Source organism: Girardinichthys multiradiatus, chromosome 13, assembly GCF_021462225.1.
Source record: "Girardinichthys multiradiatus isolate DD_20200921_A chromosome 13, DD_fGirMul_XY1, whole genome shotgun sequence".
NCBI lineage: Eukaryota > Metazoa > Chordata > Actinopteri > Cyprinodontiformes > Goodeidae > Girardinichthys > Girardinichthys multiradiatus.
In genome coordinates this window covers 12059313-12079488 of record NC_061806.1, presented here as the reverse complement: position 1 = coordinate 12079488, position 20176 = coordinate 12059313, and the positions used below count along the sequence as shown (strand labels likewise).

Here is a 20176-nt window from a genome sequence, read left to right as displayed (position 1 = left end):
AATACCTTCCACGTTTCAGTTTCCACAGGAAGGAACATGCTAAAAGCTGAAGGGCTCCATGCCTGAACTCCAAGACGTAAGCACAAGAAAAGCTGTTGCTCACAGCTGTATAAATAGGCCAAAGAGGTGGGGTGATGAATTGAAAAATATAACTTTTTGTCCCTGTTGACCAGAGGAATGTCTAGAGGAGAAAGAATGAATCATATGGTAAAAAGAACAGCCTGCCAACAGTGAAGCATAGCAGTGTTTCAGTGAGGCTCTGGGGCTGCTCTGCGTCCTCTGGCACTGGAAAAATGCAGTGTATGGAAGGTAAGATGGATTCAATCAGGAAATCCTAGGAAAATCCTAGGCAATTTAAAGAGAGATGGTTACACCATGCAAACCAAAGAATATTAATGAACTGTATAATTTTGAGACTGCAGTGATTAAAAGGGCCGTTTTCTGTTTATTTTGAGAAATGGCTTTTATTATTAGTTGTGGTGACCTATTTAAATTGTTCTTTTTTGATTTGTTAATTGCAAATAGCTGCTTTGTTCATTTTGCTACTAACCCTAATTTGCAGTGGAGGTTGAATAATTTCAAAGCATCTGTAGGCGCATACTAAGACATCAAGCTCATTAAAAGGAGAATATACAACCTTGAATTCACAAGAAAAAGACAAGTAAAACTTTTGCTACATTTTGTTATATTTTATATTTATATTTTGTTATATTTTATTGCAATATTTTTTTCAGAAAACTAGGAAACCTCCCTTTTTTTCACAAACAGAGTAAATGTTTCACACATTGAAAATTGTGTTCTGGAAAATCTGTGATCAATGTAGATTACTCCAGTCTGGCTTTGGGCAGTCAATAAATTAAATCAAATGTGGTCCAAATGCCAACAAATAATTAACAGTGCCCCATTTATGTGTTTTTTACAAAGGAAGAAATATTTGATAAATCTCAAACTGTTTGTAAATAATCTGTTCTCAGTGTATAATTGTCCAGTTCATGTCTGATCAGTTTAAGTAATTTATTTAATTGATTCCATACAAATGGTGAGCAAATACAGTTCAGACACATTAAAAGAAATATGTGAAATAGCCCTTTAATTTAGTGCTGATAGGAAGTTTAAAGGCAAATGCTAACATTAGCTTTGTTTGTTAGCTTTTCTTTAAAGGATCGCTGGATATTTAAGTGGGGTTGTGAGGAGTAGTTAACAGCAGTCAGGATCTTTATTACAGCCTGTGAGTTGTCAAGAAAGCTCTCCACAGAGCCTAGTTTGGGAGTGTGGTGGTAGCACAAAATAGCGCTACAATAAAAGGGTACTTGTTGGTTTTACAGTGCTTTATTTTATGTGAGCACACTTTGGACTCCACTTTGGATCCAAGTAATCGTAACTAAGAACAGGACCAATGGAAAGCTTAGCCATCAAAAACAACTTGAACCAATTGTCACCAGCATTACCATTTTAAATAACTCAGTTGTTCCTTTGAGAAACTGCAGATAATGATGTTTATCACCATAACTGGAAATTCATGTCTTAAGCATTTTGGTTTTTCTGGCATTAAGAAAACCTGTATTTTACAATTTGGACTGCAAAAAACTCCAACAGTTCCTTACAAAAACAATTTTACTTGATGAAAAAGGAGGCTGATATCTAAACTCTGTAAACATGGAGAGTCTCATTATTTATAACATATGTGAATGATATTGCTTAGCGGTAACTTTTGAAGGGACGGGGTCAGCAAATGGTCCATTTGATCAAAGCCATGAAGACTGGTTAGTTACAAGATATATGATGGACAATGATAAAAAAAACAATACAATGTGACACAATAGGTTTTCAAAGACGGTATGCAGTAAGAATTCCTCACCCATCCTGAGGTCTTAGGTTGGTTATTGCAGAAGGCAACAGAAGGTTGGTCCTAGACGTTGCTGCGCAGTAACCCCCCTTGTGGGTGCTCAGGTGTACTGCACTCTGAGGAGTTCTTGGCTTTGTCCTTGTTGTTGTTTGGCTCGTTGTCTTTGATGATGTCATACTGACGACAAAACAAGGCAATCACCCCTGAGAGACAACAGGACAATGATGGTTTAGTAACAGCCATGATGTCTAGAAATGTATTAATAAAATCTATTTCTCTTCCTGCTGGCTTGTGTAGAGATATACAGAAAACCACCACAGGTTGTGTACAAGTGTGTGTACATTGAAGGAAAAATTCCGATTTTTTATTTGGGTCCTAGTAAGAGGGTGTGACCAATCAACAATACATGTTTCACATAGGAAGCCCATTTTGTGTAGTCCAGCTGTGTAAACTAATGGTTTTCAATGTAATTAGCTGTATATTTATATCTTAGTAACAACCTATTGCAGACGGTTTGGTCAATCAAAGATTTATAGAATAGTCTTTACATGAACCGCTATGACATTTGTGAGATTAGATTTTTTGAGGTGAGTGAAAACCACTTTTGTCTCGGCTCTGCTCTGACCAGACTGGAGAACTGTCCCATCTTTTCAGGATTTACTTTTTAAAGAAGAATGGTAATATCTAGATGTGTCATTCACCATTCGCCATTCTTGGCGTCCCTGTCGGGGGTGCTGGATAGTGCCCCTCCTGGGGACTCCATTATTCTGCTGGGGGACTTCAACGCCCACGTGGGAAATGACAGTGACACCTGGAGAGGCGTGATCGGGAGGAATGGCCACCCCGATCTGAATCCGAGCGATGTTTTGTTATTGGACTTCTGTGCTAGTCATGGATTGTCCATAATGAACACCATGTTAAAGCATAAGGGTGTCCATTAGTGTACTTGGCACCAGGACACGCTAGGCAGGAGGTCAATGATCGACTTTGTTGTCGTATCATCAGACCTTCGGCCGCGTGTTTTGGACACTCGGGTGAAGAAAGGGGCTGAGCTGTCCACTGATCACCACCTGGTGGTGAGTTGGATCCGCTGGGGGAGGAGAAAGCCGGACAGACTTGGCAGGCCCAAGCGCATAGTGAGGGTCTGCTGGGAACGTCTGGCGGACCCCTTGGCCAGGGATGTATTCAACTCTCACCTCCGGGAGAGCTTTGATCAAATTCCGAGGGATGTTGGAGACATCGAGTCCGAGTGGACCATGTTCTCCGCATCTATTGTCGATGCTGCCGCCCGTAGCTGCGGCCGTAAGGTCTGCGGTTGCTGTCGCGGCGGCCATCCCCAAACCCGGTGGTGGACACCAGCAGTAAGGGACGCTGTCAAGCTGAAGAAAGAGTCCTATCAGCTGCGGTTGGCTTGTGGGACTCCTGAGGTGTCTGACGGGTACCGTGGGGCCAAGCGTGCCGCGGCCCGGGTGGTGGCAGAGGCAAAAACTCAGACCTGGGAGGAGTTTGGTGAGGCCATGGAGAAGGACTACCGGTTGGCCCCGAAGTGATTCTGGCAAACCGTCCGGCGCCTCAGGAAGGGGAAGCAGTGCTTCGCCAACACTGTTTACAGTCGGGGTGGGGAGCTGCTGACCTCGACTGGGGACATTATCGGGCGGTGGAAGGAGTACTTCGAGGTTCTCCTCAATATTGCCATCACGCATTCCCTGGTGGAAACAGAGGCTGGGGACTCGGGGTTAGACTCTTTCATCACGTGGAACACTGAACAACCTCTACACCCTCTACAGGGTGCTCGAGGGTTCATGGGAGTTTGCCCAACCGGTCGACATGTGTTTTGTGGACCTGGAGAAAGCATTCAACTGTGTCCCTCATGATGCCCTGTGGGGGGGTGCTCCAGGAGTATGGAATCGGTGGCTCTTTACTAGGGGCCATCCAGTCTCTGTACAAGCGGAGCAGGAGTTTGGTTCGCATTGCGGGCACAAAGTCGGACCGGTTCCCGGTGCATGTTGAACTCCGGCAGGGCTGCTCTTTGTCACCGGTCCTGTTCATAACTTTTATGGACAGGATTTCTAGACGCAGCCAATGGCCAGAGGGGGTCTGGTTTGGGGACCAGAGGTTTTCGTCTCTTCTTTTTGCAGATGACGTGGTCCTGCTGGCCCCCTCTTGCCAAGACCTACAGCATGCACTGGGGTGGTTCGCAGCTGAGTGTGAAGCGGCAGGGATGAAAATCAGCTCCTCCAAATCTGAGGCCATGGTTCTCGACCGGAAAAGGGTGGCTTGTCCTCTTCAGGTTGGAGGGGAGTTCCTGCCTCAAGTGGAGGAGTTTAAGTATCTCGGGGTCTTGTTCATGAGTGAGGGAAAAATGGAGCATGAGATCGACAGACAGATCGGTGCGGCTGCCACAGTAATGGGGGCGCTGTGCCGGTCCGTTGTGGTGAAGAGAGAGCTGAGCCGAAAAGCGAAGCTCTCGATTTACCGGTCGGTCTACGTTCCTACCCTCACCTATGGCCATGAACGTTGGGTCATGACTGAAAGAACGAGATCCCGGATACAAGCGGCTGAAATGAGCTTCCTCCGTAGGGTGGCCGAGCACTCCCTTAGAGATAGGGTGAGGAGCTCGGCCATCCAGGAGGGGCTCGGAGTAGAGCCGCTGCTCCTCCACATTGAGAGGAGCCAGTTTAGGTGGCTCGGGCATCCCGGTCCCGGATAAAGAGGAAGACGACGAGTACGAGTACGAGTCATTCACCAAATTAAACTGAAAGGCTTAGATTATAGCCATATCCTAACACATACAATTCTGATCAGGCTACATCCACTCATCATCGGGATTAATGTAATACAAATATTGGGCATTTAAGGATCCATTTGAACTGTTCTTCTTGTATGCTGGAATGAACATACAACAGACAACTTTCAAAAACAACCACAGGTTTGAACATATTGCGGATTTTATGGTTAGTTGATTCACTGTGGACAGGGACACTGGTATTCCAGCATTTTCTATTATGCTTTGAGCTGTGTTGGTTCTTCAGTTTATCCTACACAGACAATTTCCTTTCATTAGAGATAACAGTTTGGTGGGTAAAAATTGAGAGATCCGACCTCAACCAGAAAATACCCCTAACACACATCCCAGCTAGCTTACAAATGGAAACAGAAGGTTTTCAAATGATGATTTCATTCAATAAAAACAAACATTAACACTAATGGAACTTTGGGCCAACTCTCCTTTGTAGAATTGCTTTAATTCAGACTTCGGCTAAGCCACTCCAAAACCTTTATTTTGATATTTTTACAGAATTACTTATGCTACAATGCTTTGGATCATTATTCTGCTGCAGAACCAAAGTATGTTTGGGCTTAAGGTCCTGTACTGATGGCTGGATGTTCTCCTGCAGGATGTTCCAGCACAGAGTAAAATAGTAAAATTCTTGATTGTATAAATTATGGCAAGTTGTCCAGGTCTTGATGAAGGAAAGCAGCCCCAAACCCTCACACAACCACTATGTTTGACTATTAGTATGATAGTCCATTTTGGAAATGCTGTTAGTTTTTGGTCAGATGTAACATGAGCCACACCTTCCAAAAAGTTCCACTTTTGCCTCGTCAGTCTAAAGAATATTTTTCCTAAAGTCTTGGGAATCAGCAAGTTTCTGGCAAATGTGAGACAGGTCTTCATGTTCTGTTGGATCAGCAGTGGTTTTGGCATTAGAACACTACCATGGAGGGCATATTACACAGTCTGTCTTTCTTACTGTAAAATCTTTCAATTACTTTTCTAACATAGGGCCAGGTTGGTTTGGATAGCTTTTTTTTTTATTAGAAAATGACATTTGAAACTGCATTTTGCCTTTTTTCTGGTTATCTCTATCCAATAGTTAAATTTGTTTGATGAGGTGAAACATTTAAGTATGACAAAAAAGCAAAACTAGAAAAAATCTGAGAGGACTAACACTTTCACACCACTGTAAATATTTGAGCCTGTCTGTTCATTTTCATGCATGTGCATTAGAGAAAATCCATATTAACTTGAAACTTTAGCACCAAAAGAGAAGCTAAAAAACAAAAATCACTAAAACCTGCAAATGAGTATGACATCCGTGTCCATGATGTAAACATCTGACCAGCACTGACTTTCTCATCTGCCTTTAAACTCACTCTGGTAATTCTTTGACACAGATGCCAACAATATCTTGTCAATATCAGCTACATGTTAGCTATGTGCTCCTGACATGTCAATAAATCCGATACAGATGAACTGTGACGGCAACATTAACAGTGCAAAATAAGCAGATGGATGTTGGGGGTGGGGTGGTGTTGTGGATGGGGGTTGTAGGGATGAATCTGATGAATCTGAGACAACCATTCGCAGCCTGCCTTGAGTCACTGATATTAAAAACACAACACAGGAGCTTTAGATGCAGGAGCAGATAGAGAACAAGCTTGCAGAAATGAGAAAGGGAATAATTCATGACAGTGGAGGAGTGTGTGATGGGATAAATCCAAGCCCAAACAGGATTCAGTATTTCTGCTTATGTCAGCCTCTGCTGATCTAATCACTGCGGTACCAAGGGGCAAGATGGGATATCTCCCTGTGAAATCCCCCAGCATGCCTCACAGGCCCAATTAAGAGCTAAAAAACACAATTCGCCTCCTTGGCTTTAAGTTTCTTTTACCATCCTATACAGCTCAGTTTTTTCTTCACTGCTTTTTTACTCTCTTTGAAACTTCCTTAGTTTTTCCCTCATCATCTCAGTCCTTTTTAGCAGTAATTGGCCCCTGCAGACCCCTCCCTGTATAAACCATATAGCATATTCAGGCCTTGTTTTGCGTCTTATTATGCTTGGTGAAGTAAGTTCTGAAGAATTATTGTATGGCAGTACAGAGAGGGACCTTAGAATCTTTACATCTTGTCGCTCAAATATACAATAGGCCCTGTGCATAGAGATGGAATGTATAGCATGCTTTAAAGAACTGAAAACCTGATAACTTGTTGAGTGTTTCCACTACAGGAACAAAGGTAGTTTTCTATGGCTTGAGCTATCACCACATTTAGCAGGGTAAAAACTCCAGAAAAGAATTCTAGTAGGGAGGTTGAACTTTTCCCATTTACTAGAAACTTTCAGATGGATTTTTGTAGAGGTAGATTGCTAAACCTTCAGAAGTCTTTAAATTGTTTTCAACATTAAAATTCAGCAATATCAGTTTAAACTCGTCTAAAGCATGTTTTTGTTAATAAAAATTCAAAAAGAAATATTCCATTGTTTGTCGTTTTAGTTATAGCTCCTCAACAATAAAGTAAACAGATAAAATTTTAATGAAACAAACAAAGCGCTCCTATTTTTTCATTTGGGGTTTGTGATATTTATGTCAAATGTAAAAAAAATCTGAACTTGCAAAGAAGAGCTGCATCTGAGCTGCTTCAGGCCATTCATAAACCCCAAGTGAAGATGAGGATATCCTACACAACTGGGAGCTTTCAGAAATGAAGCTGGTAGTGTGGGACAACATGAAGTGTTGTTCAGCACTGACGTCGGCACTAACCACAAAATCTGTGTCGGACGTCTCCTCATGCCATTCTTGATAAAACAATACAGGTCCTTCTCAAAATATTAGCATATTGTGATAAAGTTCATTATTTTCCATATGTAATGATGAAAATTTAACATTCATATATTTTAGATTCATTGCACACTAACTGAAATATTTCAAGTCTTTTATTGTCTTAATACGGATGATTTTGGCATACAGCTCATGAAAACCCAAAATTCCTATCTCACAAAATTAGCATATCATTAAAAGGGTCTCTAAACGAGCTATGAACCTAATCATCTGAATCAACGAGTTAACTCTAAACACCTGCAAAAGATTCCTGAGGCCTTTAAAACTCCCAGCCTGGTTCATCACTCAAAACCCCAATCATGGGTAAGACTGCCGACCTGACTGCTGTCCAGAAGGCCACTATTGACACCCTCAAGCAAGAGGGTAAGACACAGAAAGAAATTTCTGAACGAATAGGCTGTTCCCAGAGTGCTGTATCAAGGCACCTCAATGGGAAGTCTGTGGGAAGGAAAAAGTGTGGCAGAAAACGCTGCACAACGAGAAGAGGTGACCGGACCCTGAGGAAGATTGTGGAGAAGGGCCGATTCCAGACATTGGGGGACCTGCGGAAGCAGTGGACTGAGTGTGGAGTAGAAACATCCAGAGCCACCGTGCACAGGCGTGTGCAGGAAATGGGCTACAGGTGCCGCATTCCCCAGGTCAAGCCACTTTTGAACCAGAAACAGCGGCAGAAGCGCCTGACCTGGGCTACAGAGAAGCAGCACTGGACTGTTGCTCAGTGGTCCAAAGTACTTTTTTCGGATGAAAGCAAATTCTGCATGTCATTCGGAAATCAAGGTGCCAGAGTCTGGAGGAAGACTGGGGAGAAGGAAATGCCAAAATGCCAGAAGTCCAGTGTCAAGTACCCACAGTCAGTGATGGTCTGGGGTGCTGTGTCAGCTGCTGGTGTTGGTCCACTCTGTTTTATCAAGGGCAGGGTCAATGCAGCTAGCTATCAGGAGATTTTGGAGCACTTCATGCTTCCATCTGCTGAAAAGCTTTACGGAGATGAAGATTTCATTTTTCAGCACGACCTGGCACCTGCTCACAGTGCCAAAACCACTGGTAAAGGGTTTACTGACCATGGTATCACTGTGCTCAATTGGCCTGCCAACTCTCCTGACCTGAACCCCATAGAGAATCTGTGGGATATTGTGAAGAGAACGTTGAGAGACTCAAGACCCAACACTCTGGATGAGCTAAAGGCCGCTATCGAAGCATCCTGGGCCTCCATAAGACCTCAGCAGTGCCACAGGCTGATTGCCTCCATGCCACGCCGCATTGAAGCAGTCATTTCTGCCAAAGGATTCCCGACCAAGTATTGAGTGCATAACTGTACATGATTATTTGAAGGTTGACGTTTTTTGTATTAAAAACACTTTTCTTTTATTGGTCGGATGAAATATGCTAATTTTGTGAGATAGGAATTTTGGGTTTTCATGAGCTGTATGTCAAACTCATCCGTATTAAGACAATAAAAGACCTGAAATATTTCAGTTAGTGTGCAATGAATCTAAAATATATGAATGTTAAATTTTCATCATTACATTATGGAAAATAATTAACCTTATCACAATATGCTAATATTTTGAGAAGGACCTGTAATAACGGATGAACTCAGTGTAGTGATCCTGTTGCTGGTTGAGCAAATATTAAATGACTGTATTCTTTTTCTTGTCATCAGAAATGATTTCTGAGAATTCTTTAAATATTCCAACTGGCTGGTTGCACAAACTATATGTTGTTGCTACATCACTTCCTCGACTAGTGAGGGTGGCTTGCACCTATAGAAGTCAGCTGAAGCAGGCTGTGACTACCTCCCTTGGTTAGTCAAGGACGTATAGTGGGGAGAGCAAGTATTTGATACACTGCCAATTTTGCAGGTTTTCCCACTTGTAAAGCACGTAGAAGTCTCCAATTTTTATCATAGCTACTCTTCAACTGTGAGTGATGGAATCTAAAACAAAAATCCAGAAAATCACATTGTGTGATTTTGTTTAGTAATTAATCTGCCTTTATTGCAAGACAAAAGTATCTGATCATCTCTCAACCAGTAAGAATCCCAGCTCTCACAGGCCTGTTAGTTATTTTTTAAGAAGCCCTCCTGTTCTCCACTCATTACCTGTATTAACTGTACCTGTTTGAATTCGTTATCTGTATAAAACACACCTGTCCACACACTCATTCAAACAAACTCCAACCTCTCCACAATGGCCAAGACCAGAGAGCTTTGTAAAGACATCAGGGATAAAATAATAGACCTGCACAAGGCTGGGATGGGCTACAGGAAAATAGCCAAGCAGCTTGGTGAGAAGGCAACAACTGTTTGTGCAATATAAAAAAATGGAAGAAGTTCAAGAAGTTCTCCCTCGGTATGGGGATCCATGCAAGATTTCACCTCATGGGGCATCAATGATCATGGGGAAGGTGAGGGATCAGCCCAGAACTACACAGCAGGACTTAGTCAATGACCTGAACTGGGACCACATTCTCAAAGAGGACCATTAGTAACACACTATGCCACCATGGATTAAAATCCTGCAGCACATGCAAGGCCCCCCCTGCTTAAGCCAGCGCATGTCCAGGCCCATCTGAAGTTTGCCAATGACCATCTGGATGATCCAAAGGAGGAATGGGAGAAGGTCATCTGGTCTGATGAGACAGAAATAGAGATTTTAGGTCCAAACTCCACTCGACATATTTGGAGGAAGAAGAAGGATAAGTACAACCCCAAGAACACCATCCCTACTGTGAAGCATGGAGGTGGAAACATCATTCTTTGAGGATGCTTTTCTGCAAAGGGGACAGGATGATTGCACTGTAGTGAGGGGAGGATGGATGGGGCCATGTATCGGGAGATCTTAGGCAACAACCTCCTTCCCTCAGTAAGGGCAGTGAATATGGGTCGTGGCTGGGTCTTCCAGCATGACAACGACCCGAAGCACAAAGCCAGGGCAACTAAGGATTGGCTCCGTAAGAAGCATCTCAAGGTCCTGGAGTGGTCTAGCCAGTCTTGAAAGGATCCTTAAAGGGAGCTGAAAGTCTGCATTGCCCAGCAACAGCCCCGAAACCTGAAGGATCTAGAGAAGATCTGTATGGAGAAGTGGTCCAAAATCACTGCTGCAGTGTGTGCAAACCTCATCAAGAACTACAGGAAACGTCTGATATCTGTAATTGCAAACAAAGGTTTCTGAACCAAAAATTAAATTTTGTTTTTCTGATGTATCAAATACTTATGTCAAGCAATAAAATGCACATTAGATACTTAAAAAAAATCACGCAATGTGTTTTCTGGATTTTTGTTTTAGATTCCATCACTCACAGTTAAAGAGTACCTATAATAAAAATGAAAGACTTCTACATGCTTTGCAAGTGTGCAAGTGGCAAAACCTGCAAAATTGGCAGTATATCAAATACTTGTTCTCCTTACTGTAATATGGGGGGCTGACATCAACCCTCCTCGCTGTATCGGTCCTTTCACAAAGCACACGGAGAGGGCAAAAAGGCGCCTTAATCCTACCTTGAAGTGTTTTGTGTAAGGGGCTACTTTGGATCTAAAACATAAAAAGGGTCTTATATGATTTTCTAACTTTTGGAATGATCTGTCAACAACATTAGGATACAGATCACTCTTTCTACCAAAAAACATGCTTTATTTAGCAAAGTTTAATAAATTGGTTCTCCCAAGTCTGCTGTTGAGTAAAAGTCGCTGGATGTTTGAAATATTTAGTGCCAAATTAAAATAAAAGCAAAAACTGGGTGACTGAAAAGTGTGTGTATTTTAAGAATATCTGAAAGAATTGTCTGAATATTTTATGATGGTCCTCACAGTAAAAATGTGACATTAAAATATGATTAAAAGTTTCTTCACCAACCACCTTTGCTGAGGGACCCATTTGGTACCACTTTTGAATTGTGTTCAAGTGCCGCACCAAATAATTCCAAGGTCCGCAAATAGTCCCCTGGCCACACTTTGGATATCCCTCGTAGTGTTTACCCCTGGTAAACACTGTTAAATGACAGGTCAATTGCTTAAACACAGGGTTTAAATCCCGACTGCAACTATCTCCCACAACATGAAGCTAAAAGTTCACTTGGATTAAGTTTCTTCATTCCCCTTGCTGAAGTTGGTTTTAGTCAGTAAAATCTCGTATCTCAGCACCTACATTCAGAACATAATAAATCTTGGCACAAAAACTCGATTTCAAAACATAAATAAAAAACTATTTGTTGATGGACAATCAGGAGCTTTATTGATCTCAGTTGGAGAATCAAAGAAAAGTTCTCATGAGGGAGCCAAGCTAACAGTTCCACAGGACCAATTCAGGAGTGAATCTTAGTCATCTAGAAGAACACAACATTATTCCTGCTGTTGAGGAGAAGCACCATATTAAGTCATTTTGTACCTCTATCACTTTTGCATAAGGCAGCTGTTTACTTCATCACTATTTATTCCATCAAACATGTTTTGCAACACATCACTGCCTGCACTCAGGCTGCTGAATGAATCCTATGACAGATCCACAACAATGTACATTTATTTCTAGGGGTACAACAGAATATCACTATCAGCCAGAATTGTTGAAAAGGGAAATGGAACAACTCCTGGAGGACTCAGCTGACCAGTAGTAGTATATCTTAGCAGTCAATGCTCATATGACTGGCGTAGATGCTTCATCAAGTTCAAAAAGCAGTAAAAAACAGCAGCAGTAAATTACTGGCTTTTGAGAAAAAGCATGCTGAGACGCAAAAATGCCTACTGTAATATTTGCTCAAACTACTAAGGAGGTTCTGATACCGAGCTGTCAAGACGCAATAATTTTAACTTGAATGGGCCTTGCTCTGCTTCAGTTCAATTTCTCTTTGCCAATTCTGTAATCTGAGATACATCTATACTGTCCACCACTAAAATACTCCTTGCTCATATTTATTTAACACAACTGTAATGGGAAACTCAACAAATCTGGAATCTGGACGCTACTTTTAAGGGCATCACTTTGTTAAAAAAATTATTTATGGTTAGTGTCGGCTAGTGCTGACATTAGTGCTGCACCACACCTTATGTCGTCCCGCACTGCCGGCTTCATTTCTGAAAGCTCACAGCTGTGCAGGATACCCTCATCTTAACTTGGGCTTTATGAATAGTCTGAAGAAGCTCAGAGGCAACTCTTCTTTGCGAGCTCCGATTTTTTGTTATTTGGAATAAATAATTCACAAACCCCAAATACAAAAATCTGACTGCATTGTTTGATGTATTAAAATGTAATGTAAAGGGACACATTCAGCAGAAATCAGGTGAACATCTATAATAATGAGAAGTGATGCCTCTCATTTTTTGGGATGGAACAGAATCTTTAAAGGAACAATTGTATCACACTGTAAAAGAAAATGTTTTTTTTTAATAAGAAAACCAAAATATTTAAAACTCCATATTGTTATCTATTCAATTAAAATTGTTTGGATTAATTTATAATTCTGTTTGCTATTTGTTAACTTTTATTTTAGTTTTTATATAAACCAGGTAAAAGCATTGGCCCTGGTAAAGAAGTTGTAAAATAAAGTAATAAAATAAAGTAGTACAATCTCACACTGTAAAAATGCTGCTGCTTTCTACTAGTCACCCCTATTTTTCCTCTTTCTCTCTACGCATGGTAGCAGTATAAACCGGGGTCCTTCTCCAGAAGAAAAGAAAGGACCCCGGTTACTAGAGATGCATTCAATGCCAGATGTCTTGAATAAGGGATCTAGAGTTAGGAAGCTGTTTGAAGTGATCAGGAAACATGGCCAGACTTCAGGGAGGATTGTGTTTCCCTGTTGAGAAAGAAGAGGTTTAAATTACGACTGAAGCTGTAAATTGTTTAATAAGACTTCAGAGGTAGTCAGAGAGGAACAACTGCAAAATGAAGAACCAGAAAAAATAGAGGAAGCTGAAGAAAGTAAGCTGCAAACTGTATTATTTAAATACATTAGGGGGTGGTGGCGATTAGTTGTTCATATTATAAAACTGTAATAAAGATAATACAAGAATAATCTCATCAGTTTTTCTATGAACAGATTGCAAAAACATTAATTTTGAAGAATCAGGGTGATATGCACAGAGAAAACATCAGCTGGTGACTGGAAAAGGCACCTTTTCAATTTGATCAGCCCTAAACAGTGAACAGCTAGTTGGAGGCATAAAAATCTTATCTATTTCTGGTCAGTAAATACACCTTCATAAATGCTACCTGGTCGTGTTGCAAATTCTGTTACTAAGTGAAAAAAACATTAGCTATTTTTAATATCAGTAAGGTGTTTCAAAATGAAGTAGAAGAAGGATGGGTAAACTAGAAGTTATTAAAAAGGAAACTGTCAATAGAATTTATTTAAAAGGAAAAAATCCACTAAGTCCGATGAAGCACAAACACAGTTAAAAGTAATTTACGAGGACACAGTATTTTTTAAGATATATTGAGAGTCTGCCGTTCATTTAAGCTATGAGAGCCAGAGAGCGTAAGACTTTCAGCAGATAACAGGAAGGCTGAGTAGAGTACAGCTTTAAACCCCTGCCCTTCATGTTTTAGCAATGCTGAGTTATTAGCTATTATAAGATGAGAAATCAAGATTAAGAGAGCCAAAAATGACAACTCCATTATCATTGTTTTTGTTTTAAAATAATTATAAATAAATCTATTTTACAGTGACTGCTCTCTAACACACAGCCTGATGTGTTCTTGAGATGTCTGTGACTAATTTAAATAATTAATAACCGCTTTTCAACACTAAAAATATTATATCCATTTCAAAATAGTATTAAATTATAGTTCTTCAAGAGCAACTGGAATGGTTAAGGCAAAGCTTAAAAAACTGATTTGATAATGTTTACAAAATAATTTTTTGTCTATATTGTAAGAATTTGTCATCAGTATTTATTTATGTCGTCCACCACCTGCGCTCTAGCCTTGCTGTCATGAAGAGTCATACATTTGGTATATTGCACTTTGTTTTATAACTGAGAATTATGAGCTTTTCCTTTTCTATGTTGCATTGTCTTTCATTGTGTTGCATCACAAAATCTTTGTTGTGAAAAGTATGGTGAGAAAAAATTCCTAGTTGCCCCTCCAAGGATTAACTGTAATTATCAGACAATTGTAAGCTATTATTAAGCCTTTAATCTGTTTCTCAAATAGATTTTTTTTAATAACAACACTTGGTCAACTTTCCTACAAGTAATAAAAAGAAAAAAAATCTGTTTTAATAATTTACAATAAGGGTGCCAAAGTCCAGACTCAATAATTAGCAACGAAGATTAAGAACTAAAGGTGAAGAAATTAATCGTCTGTCTCTGAATCACCAGATGAAACTTTTGGAAAGAACTCAACAAATTATTACTGAGGGGGTATATTTTTAGGAAACAATAGAATCAGAAGCAACTTTATTAGCCAGGTTTCTGCACACAAACACGGAATTTGACTACAGTTTACCATCACTTACATCGCATATCAACGTCAGTCCAAACAACAACCACAATGTGTAAAACCAAATGAATAACTAGTCATTTAATCCTGTGATGGTGTGGTTTTTGGTGACCGGGATGATGGTGGAGCATTTAAAGCAGGAAGGAACCTCACACAGCTCTAGAGATTTGTTAAAGATATGAGTGAAGATGGGAGTTGATCAGTGCAGATTTTCTGGCAGAGTGGAGACACCATCAGGGCCTGGAGCTTTCTTCCTATTCAGATGCTGGAAGACCCTATTAACATCTCCTTCTCTGATCTGTAGTGCAGGCATGGCGAGAGAGGAGGGGGGTGTAGAGTTATTTGGTTGGGAGATGCAGGTTGTCCTTTTTTGTCAGAGTGCGGTGCGAAAGGCTGGTAATCAAACCTACAGAAGAAGAGGTTCAGATCCTCAGCCAGGCAGGGTGTCATCCATTTCTCACTGTAGGATCTTTTAGCAACTTCTTTTAGCAATCTCCTTTTTCAATGAGAAGAAGTAGCATGAGTTCCAGAAAATAAACCAGTAATTCAAATTCCATTCCAAATTTTTATATGGCCTTTAGGCAACTTTGTGTGAATATAATCTAAAGTAACCCTGACGGTCTCCTCTTTGTCCTAAAAGCCTTGCAGAGACATACATATTCCTCAAAAAGAGTTGACACCTGGACCTGTGTGTTTGTTCCCAAAGAAGGACTCCGTCACAGAGCTTATTTACTCCGAAGTAGGTGATAAACGAGCAATAACACAGAGGAACATTACCTGCCCACATGACGAGTACCACAACAATGATGATGAGCTCTCCAGCCCTCAGCTGGGCAGTCTGACCAACCTCCTCCATCGTCACCTCGTCTACAGAGAGAACATACACACACAGAAAACACACACGCAAAGTCAACAAAGGCAAGGTGGAAAACACTGTGATTCACAGGGGGTCAGACAGTGAACTTGAAATTTGCCATCACTCTCAAACTCTGCAGGGAAAGACAAAAGAATCAAAGAGGGCAACATGAACAGAGAGGCTGACTGGTGTAAATTCTTCACTCTGCTTTGTGTAATAAAAGCTAAGTGAGAGCAGCGCTCTGCAGGGACAAAAGAGCCTGGATCCACACCCAATCATTCACTGGGCTTCTTTTGCTGACAGCAGTCTGGCTGCCGCAGCATAACACCAATCACAGCCGTAAAGGTTGGGACACAGTCTGAATTACAGCCTCTCGGCCTCTGCTGCCACCAGAAATATTTGTGTTATCTTGTATCTCCTTCTTGTCAGACTGTCTCACTCATCCAGCCAGGACTCGCTTCCCCTGGCTTTGCATGTTATCTGTGTAAAACAAACTCAAGACATCATTGCCTTTGACTTCCTTCTCTGTTAGCCATTTTTGTTTGGTTTTGGGGAGGGTCTGACTACCTTGCACTGTTAGTGGCAAACCTGCTGTACAACAGTGAAAATGAGATATGGCTTCTATTGCACAATTTACTTTTCTGAATTAATTGAACAACATGTTATATCTGATGCAGGCAGCACATTGAACAGGCCAGCACAATTCTAGAAAAAAAGATGGAAAAATTACAAAAAAGAACATTGAATGGGGGAACAACACACTGAGTAAAGAAACTGCTCTTACAGATCAACTGTAATGTAAAATTAGCATTCCTCCATGTTAGTGACTAAGGAAATTATATTATATTTAGCTACAATAAATAAACACTAGGGTTGTAATAAAGCACTCATCTCACAACAACAAAATGAGAAGAAAACTTAACTTTTGACTTTTTCAGGGAAACTAACATCTATTTTTTTTTTGTTTTCACAAATAAAACAAAGTTCTTACTGTATTTGTATTTGCATTTTCCTAATGTGGAAAATAGTTAGTTTGCTACTTTATTGTTGTTTTCCCAAAGGAAGATTTAATAGATCACACACTGTGTTTTTCTTTGGGTTTTGGGGCCCAGGTGGCCTTTATTTACAGTGTTCTGATATGGAAAAGGCAGAGAAAGAAGTAGGGAAGATATACAGCCAAATCAGAAATTGGGTCCAACAACGACAGATCAGATAAAAATAAAAAACATTGAAATCATTTTTTGTGCGTTTTCACAAATAGAAGATAGGTTTAACAATAACAATTTCTAATCAGTAAAACAATTTAGTTCAAGTTTAAAAAATGTTTTGAAAGTACAAATAGCTACAAACCAGACTAAATTTGGTGTTGTTAACAGAAATATTTTCCTCCACTGCTAACAAAGTGTCATTTATCTCATCTGTCACATTGAGACCACTTATTTTTCTTGCTAGGTAGTTAAAATGCTGCCACACAAATGATTCAAAAGCATTGGGTGCTTTTTCTGCGCTAGCCTAGCTAAATAAACTCACGCTAGCTACAGATAGAAAGTGCTTGGCGAAACACACCTCCTCAAAATATGGTAAATATCGCAGGAACTTGCTCGTTTCAACGCCTATAAATAGATGATAAACACTGCATTTATTCTAACTGTTTTGGGTGAAAAGTTTCTGAGTTCCTTTTTTGAATGTCAAGTATTGCAAAATGCAGTCCTTGGATCAGATTCCCAGAGATCCAACTCATATCACTTGTAATGAACTGCACTGAAACTATGCGTTATCTTCATACCATAAGACTATTCCAGTGTAAGTTTGTCAACCCAGTTGTTTTAAAAGCTAAATTTCAGGTCCAGCACATGTCAGGGTCGCCTCTAGGGAAGAGAGGCCTTTCCATAAAAGTCACTGTGATACAGCTTTGTCTGGATGAGTTTAGGATGATGTTCGTCATATCTTCTGCTCGGCTTTCAAGATCCCTGTTACCATGGTGATCCCTCTATGCTTAAACTGCAGCCTGAGGCCTGACGGCAGGAGTTGTAGCTTTATACACTTTAATAAGCTGAATGTAACGAGGTGGTAATGAGGTGTTAACGGAAGGAACCAGTCGAGAACAATGCAAACCTTAGAGCTTATAAACTGAGGGAAGTGAAGTGAGAACCTATGAACTGGGAGAGAAGCTAATCAGGAGCAATATGGCACAGGTGTGGACCACGGCTGCAGGGAGTGACTAATTAATATAAATGAGCAAGGAGAGCATGGGCATGACCAGAATACAAGAAAACAATGACTAGACTAAGAACATAAATAAGGACCGGATCTACCAGAATATGACTAAACATATCTAACAAAGAAACACAGAAAAACAACAAAACTAACCAGAAGGAATCTAAATAACCAGAAATGAACAGAAAAGCACCTTGCTGAGCAAAAAGTAAACAAACCTAACAGAAATATCTTAACACCTTCATTTAATATCACTTATAAACATAAAGCCCACACCACAAGGAGGAGCAGAAATATGACAACAAGAAGAAGGAGCCTAAAAAGTCAACTGGAGGCCAGCTTCACATGGGCCCAAAGTGGAGGCAGTGCGAGCTGGGTGGGGGCCTGGACATGCTGATATCAATCATAATGTGATTAAAGCTTATAACTTTCTTTATAAAAGTTTTGAGGTTGAGAACCCAGTGTACTAGTTCATTTGTTCCCGGTCTACTGGGATAAACAGGATGGAAGCTTGTAAAATTTGATTGCTGTGAAAGACGATTACAAAACCTCCAATAATTCAATTCAATACATCAAGAACACCTGCAGTATTTTCTCCATCCATGCAACAGAGGTTTAGAAAGACAAACAGTCTGTCAGAAACCCAGCAAAAAGCAGTTTGCAGGGCTGTACTGCAGCTACAAATGCAAAGTCGTGTCAGGCTGATTAATACCCGCTTAGAGGGGGAGGAGAGCAGTAATGGCCAGGAGATTTAATCAGGACAGCTAATGAATGCCTCCACCAACACCAACTGAATTCATCCATCAAAGTCAGAGCTCCGCAACATCAAGACAAATTACACCTCTAAATATATGTCACGTGACCAGATATGCAGTGCCTTGCAAAAGTATTCACACCCCTTAAAACTTTTTGAAAATGTTGCCACAATGTAACCAAAAACTTCAAAGTATCCTCCATTTCATGTGGATTTAATGTGATAGACCAACATAAAGTGATGCATAATTGCAGTCAATAGCAAAGAGGTGCAAATTAAAATCTAATCCTTTTAATGTGGTAAAAGATGTGTTGTAAAAACCAGTTCATCTGGGTCCATCGTCCACCATTTGGGGGCCACTGCATTAAAGAACATTAATGAACCAACAGCTTCATGAAGACCAAGGAAAACACCAGACAGGTCAGGTATAAAGTTGTGGGGAAAATAGAGAGAGTATGGCACAACTGCAAACCTACAAAGACAAGGTTGTCCCTCTAAACCGAAAGGCTGGGCAAGGATAGCATTATTCAGAGAAGCAGCCAAGAACCCCATGGTAACTCCGGAGCTGCAGAGATCTACAGCTCAGGAGGGAGAATCTGATGACAAAACAACTATTATAAGTGAACTCTAAAAATCTGGCTTTTATGGAAGTGACCAAAGGAAAGCCACTGTTAAAAGGTAGCCTTAAGAAGTCCTATTTACAGTTTGCCACAAGTGATGCAGGGGACACAGCAAACATGCGGAAAAGGTTTCTCTGGTCAGATGAGACCAAAACTTCACCTACATGTAACCACTGTGTGGCGAAAAAGTAACACTGCACATTGTCACTGTGAAACATGGTGGTGGCTGGTTAGAGTTTATGGAAAAATGGGTCATGGAGTTAAAAACAGGGGTGTCCTGGACAAAAACCTTTTAGAGGCTGCAAATGACTTGAGACTAGGGTGCAGGTCTACCTTCCAGCAGCACAATGACAGTGGAATAATTTAAACATAAATCCACCTAAGAATCTCTGGCACTATGGAAATTAATTTTCACAGATGCTCTATATCCAATCTGACCAAGGTTGAGATATATTACAAGGAAGAATGAAAAGAAACTTCCATCTCTTGGGGCTCAGTGTGTCATAACCTCAATATGACAGAGAAGGCTACATTACAAGAGATGGATATTTTTTGCAGCATGAATTCAGTATTGGTTCTAACCATGTGGCCTTTACAGGGCTAACACAGACTCACTCAGTGTGGGGCTTCCAGGGAATAGACTGCTGCTTTCAGTCCTGATCCCTCTCTTATCACCTTACTACTGATGAGCATTCAGTATTTTGCAGTGTCCTTCTGAAAAAGCTACTTTTGGCACCAGAACTGGGTCAGATGTGATAAAACTGGAAGTACTGCAAGCCGTTCCAGATAAGGGTAGCAGCCTCTGTATGCTCGTGAGAGAGAGAA

General features: G+C 40.7%; 1 protein-coding gene across 1 annotated transcript in view; it reads right to left on the bottom strand.

The window, feature by feature from the left end:
• The window catches only part of fndc5b (fibronectin type III domain containing 5b), a 43387-nt gene that overhangs the window by 9566 nt on the left and 13645 nt on the right, over nt 1-20176 (bottom strand). Inside the window, exons 4-5 of the mRNA XM_047384658.1 lie at nt 15682-15771; nt 1859-2049 (exon numbers count right to left, since the gene is read on the bottom strand). Coding sequence (XP_047240614.1) covers nt 1910-2049; nt 15682-15771 — 230 coding nt within the window. The 3' untranslated portion in view covers nt 1859-1909. The remainder of the gene's footprint in view (nt 1-1858; nt 2050-15681; nt 15772-20176) is intronic.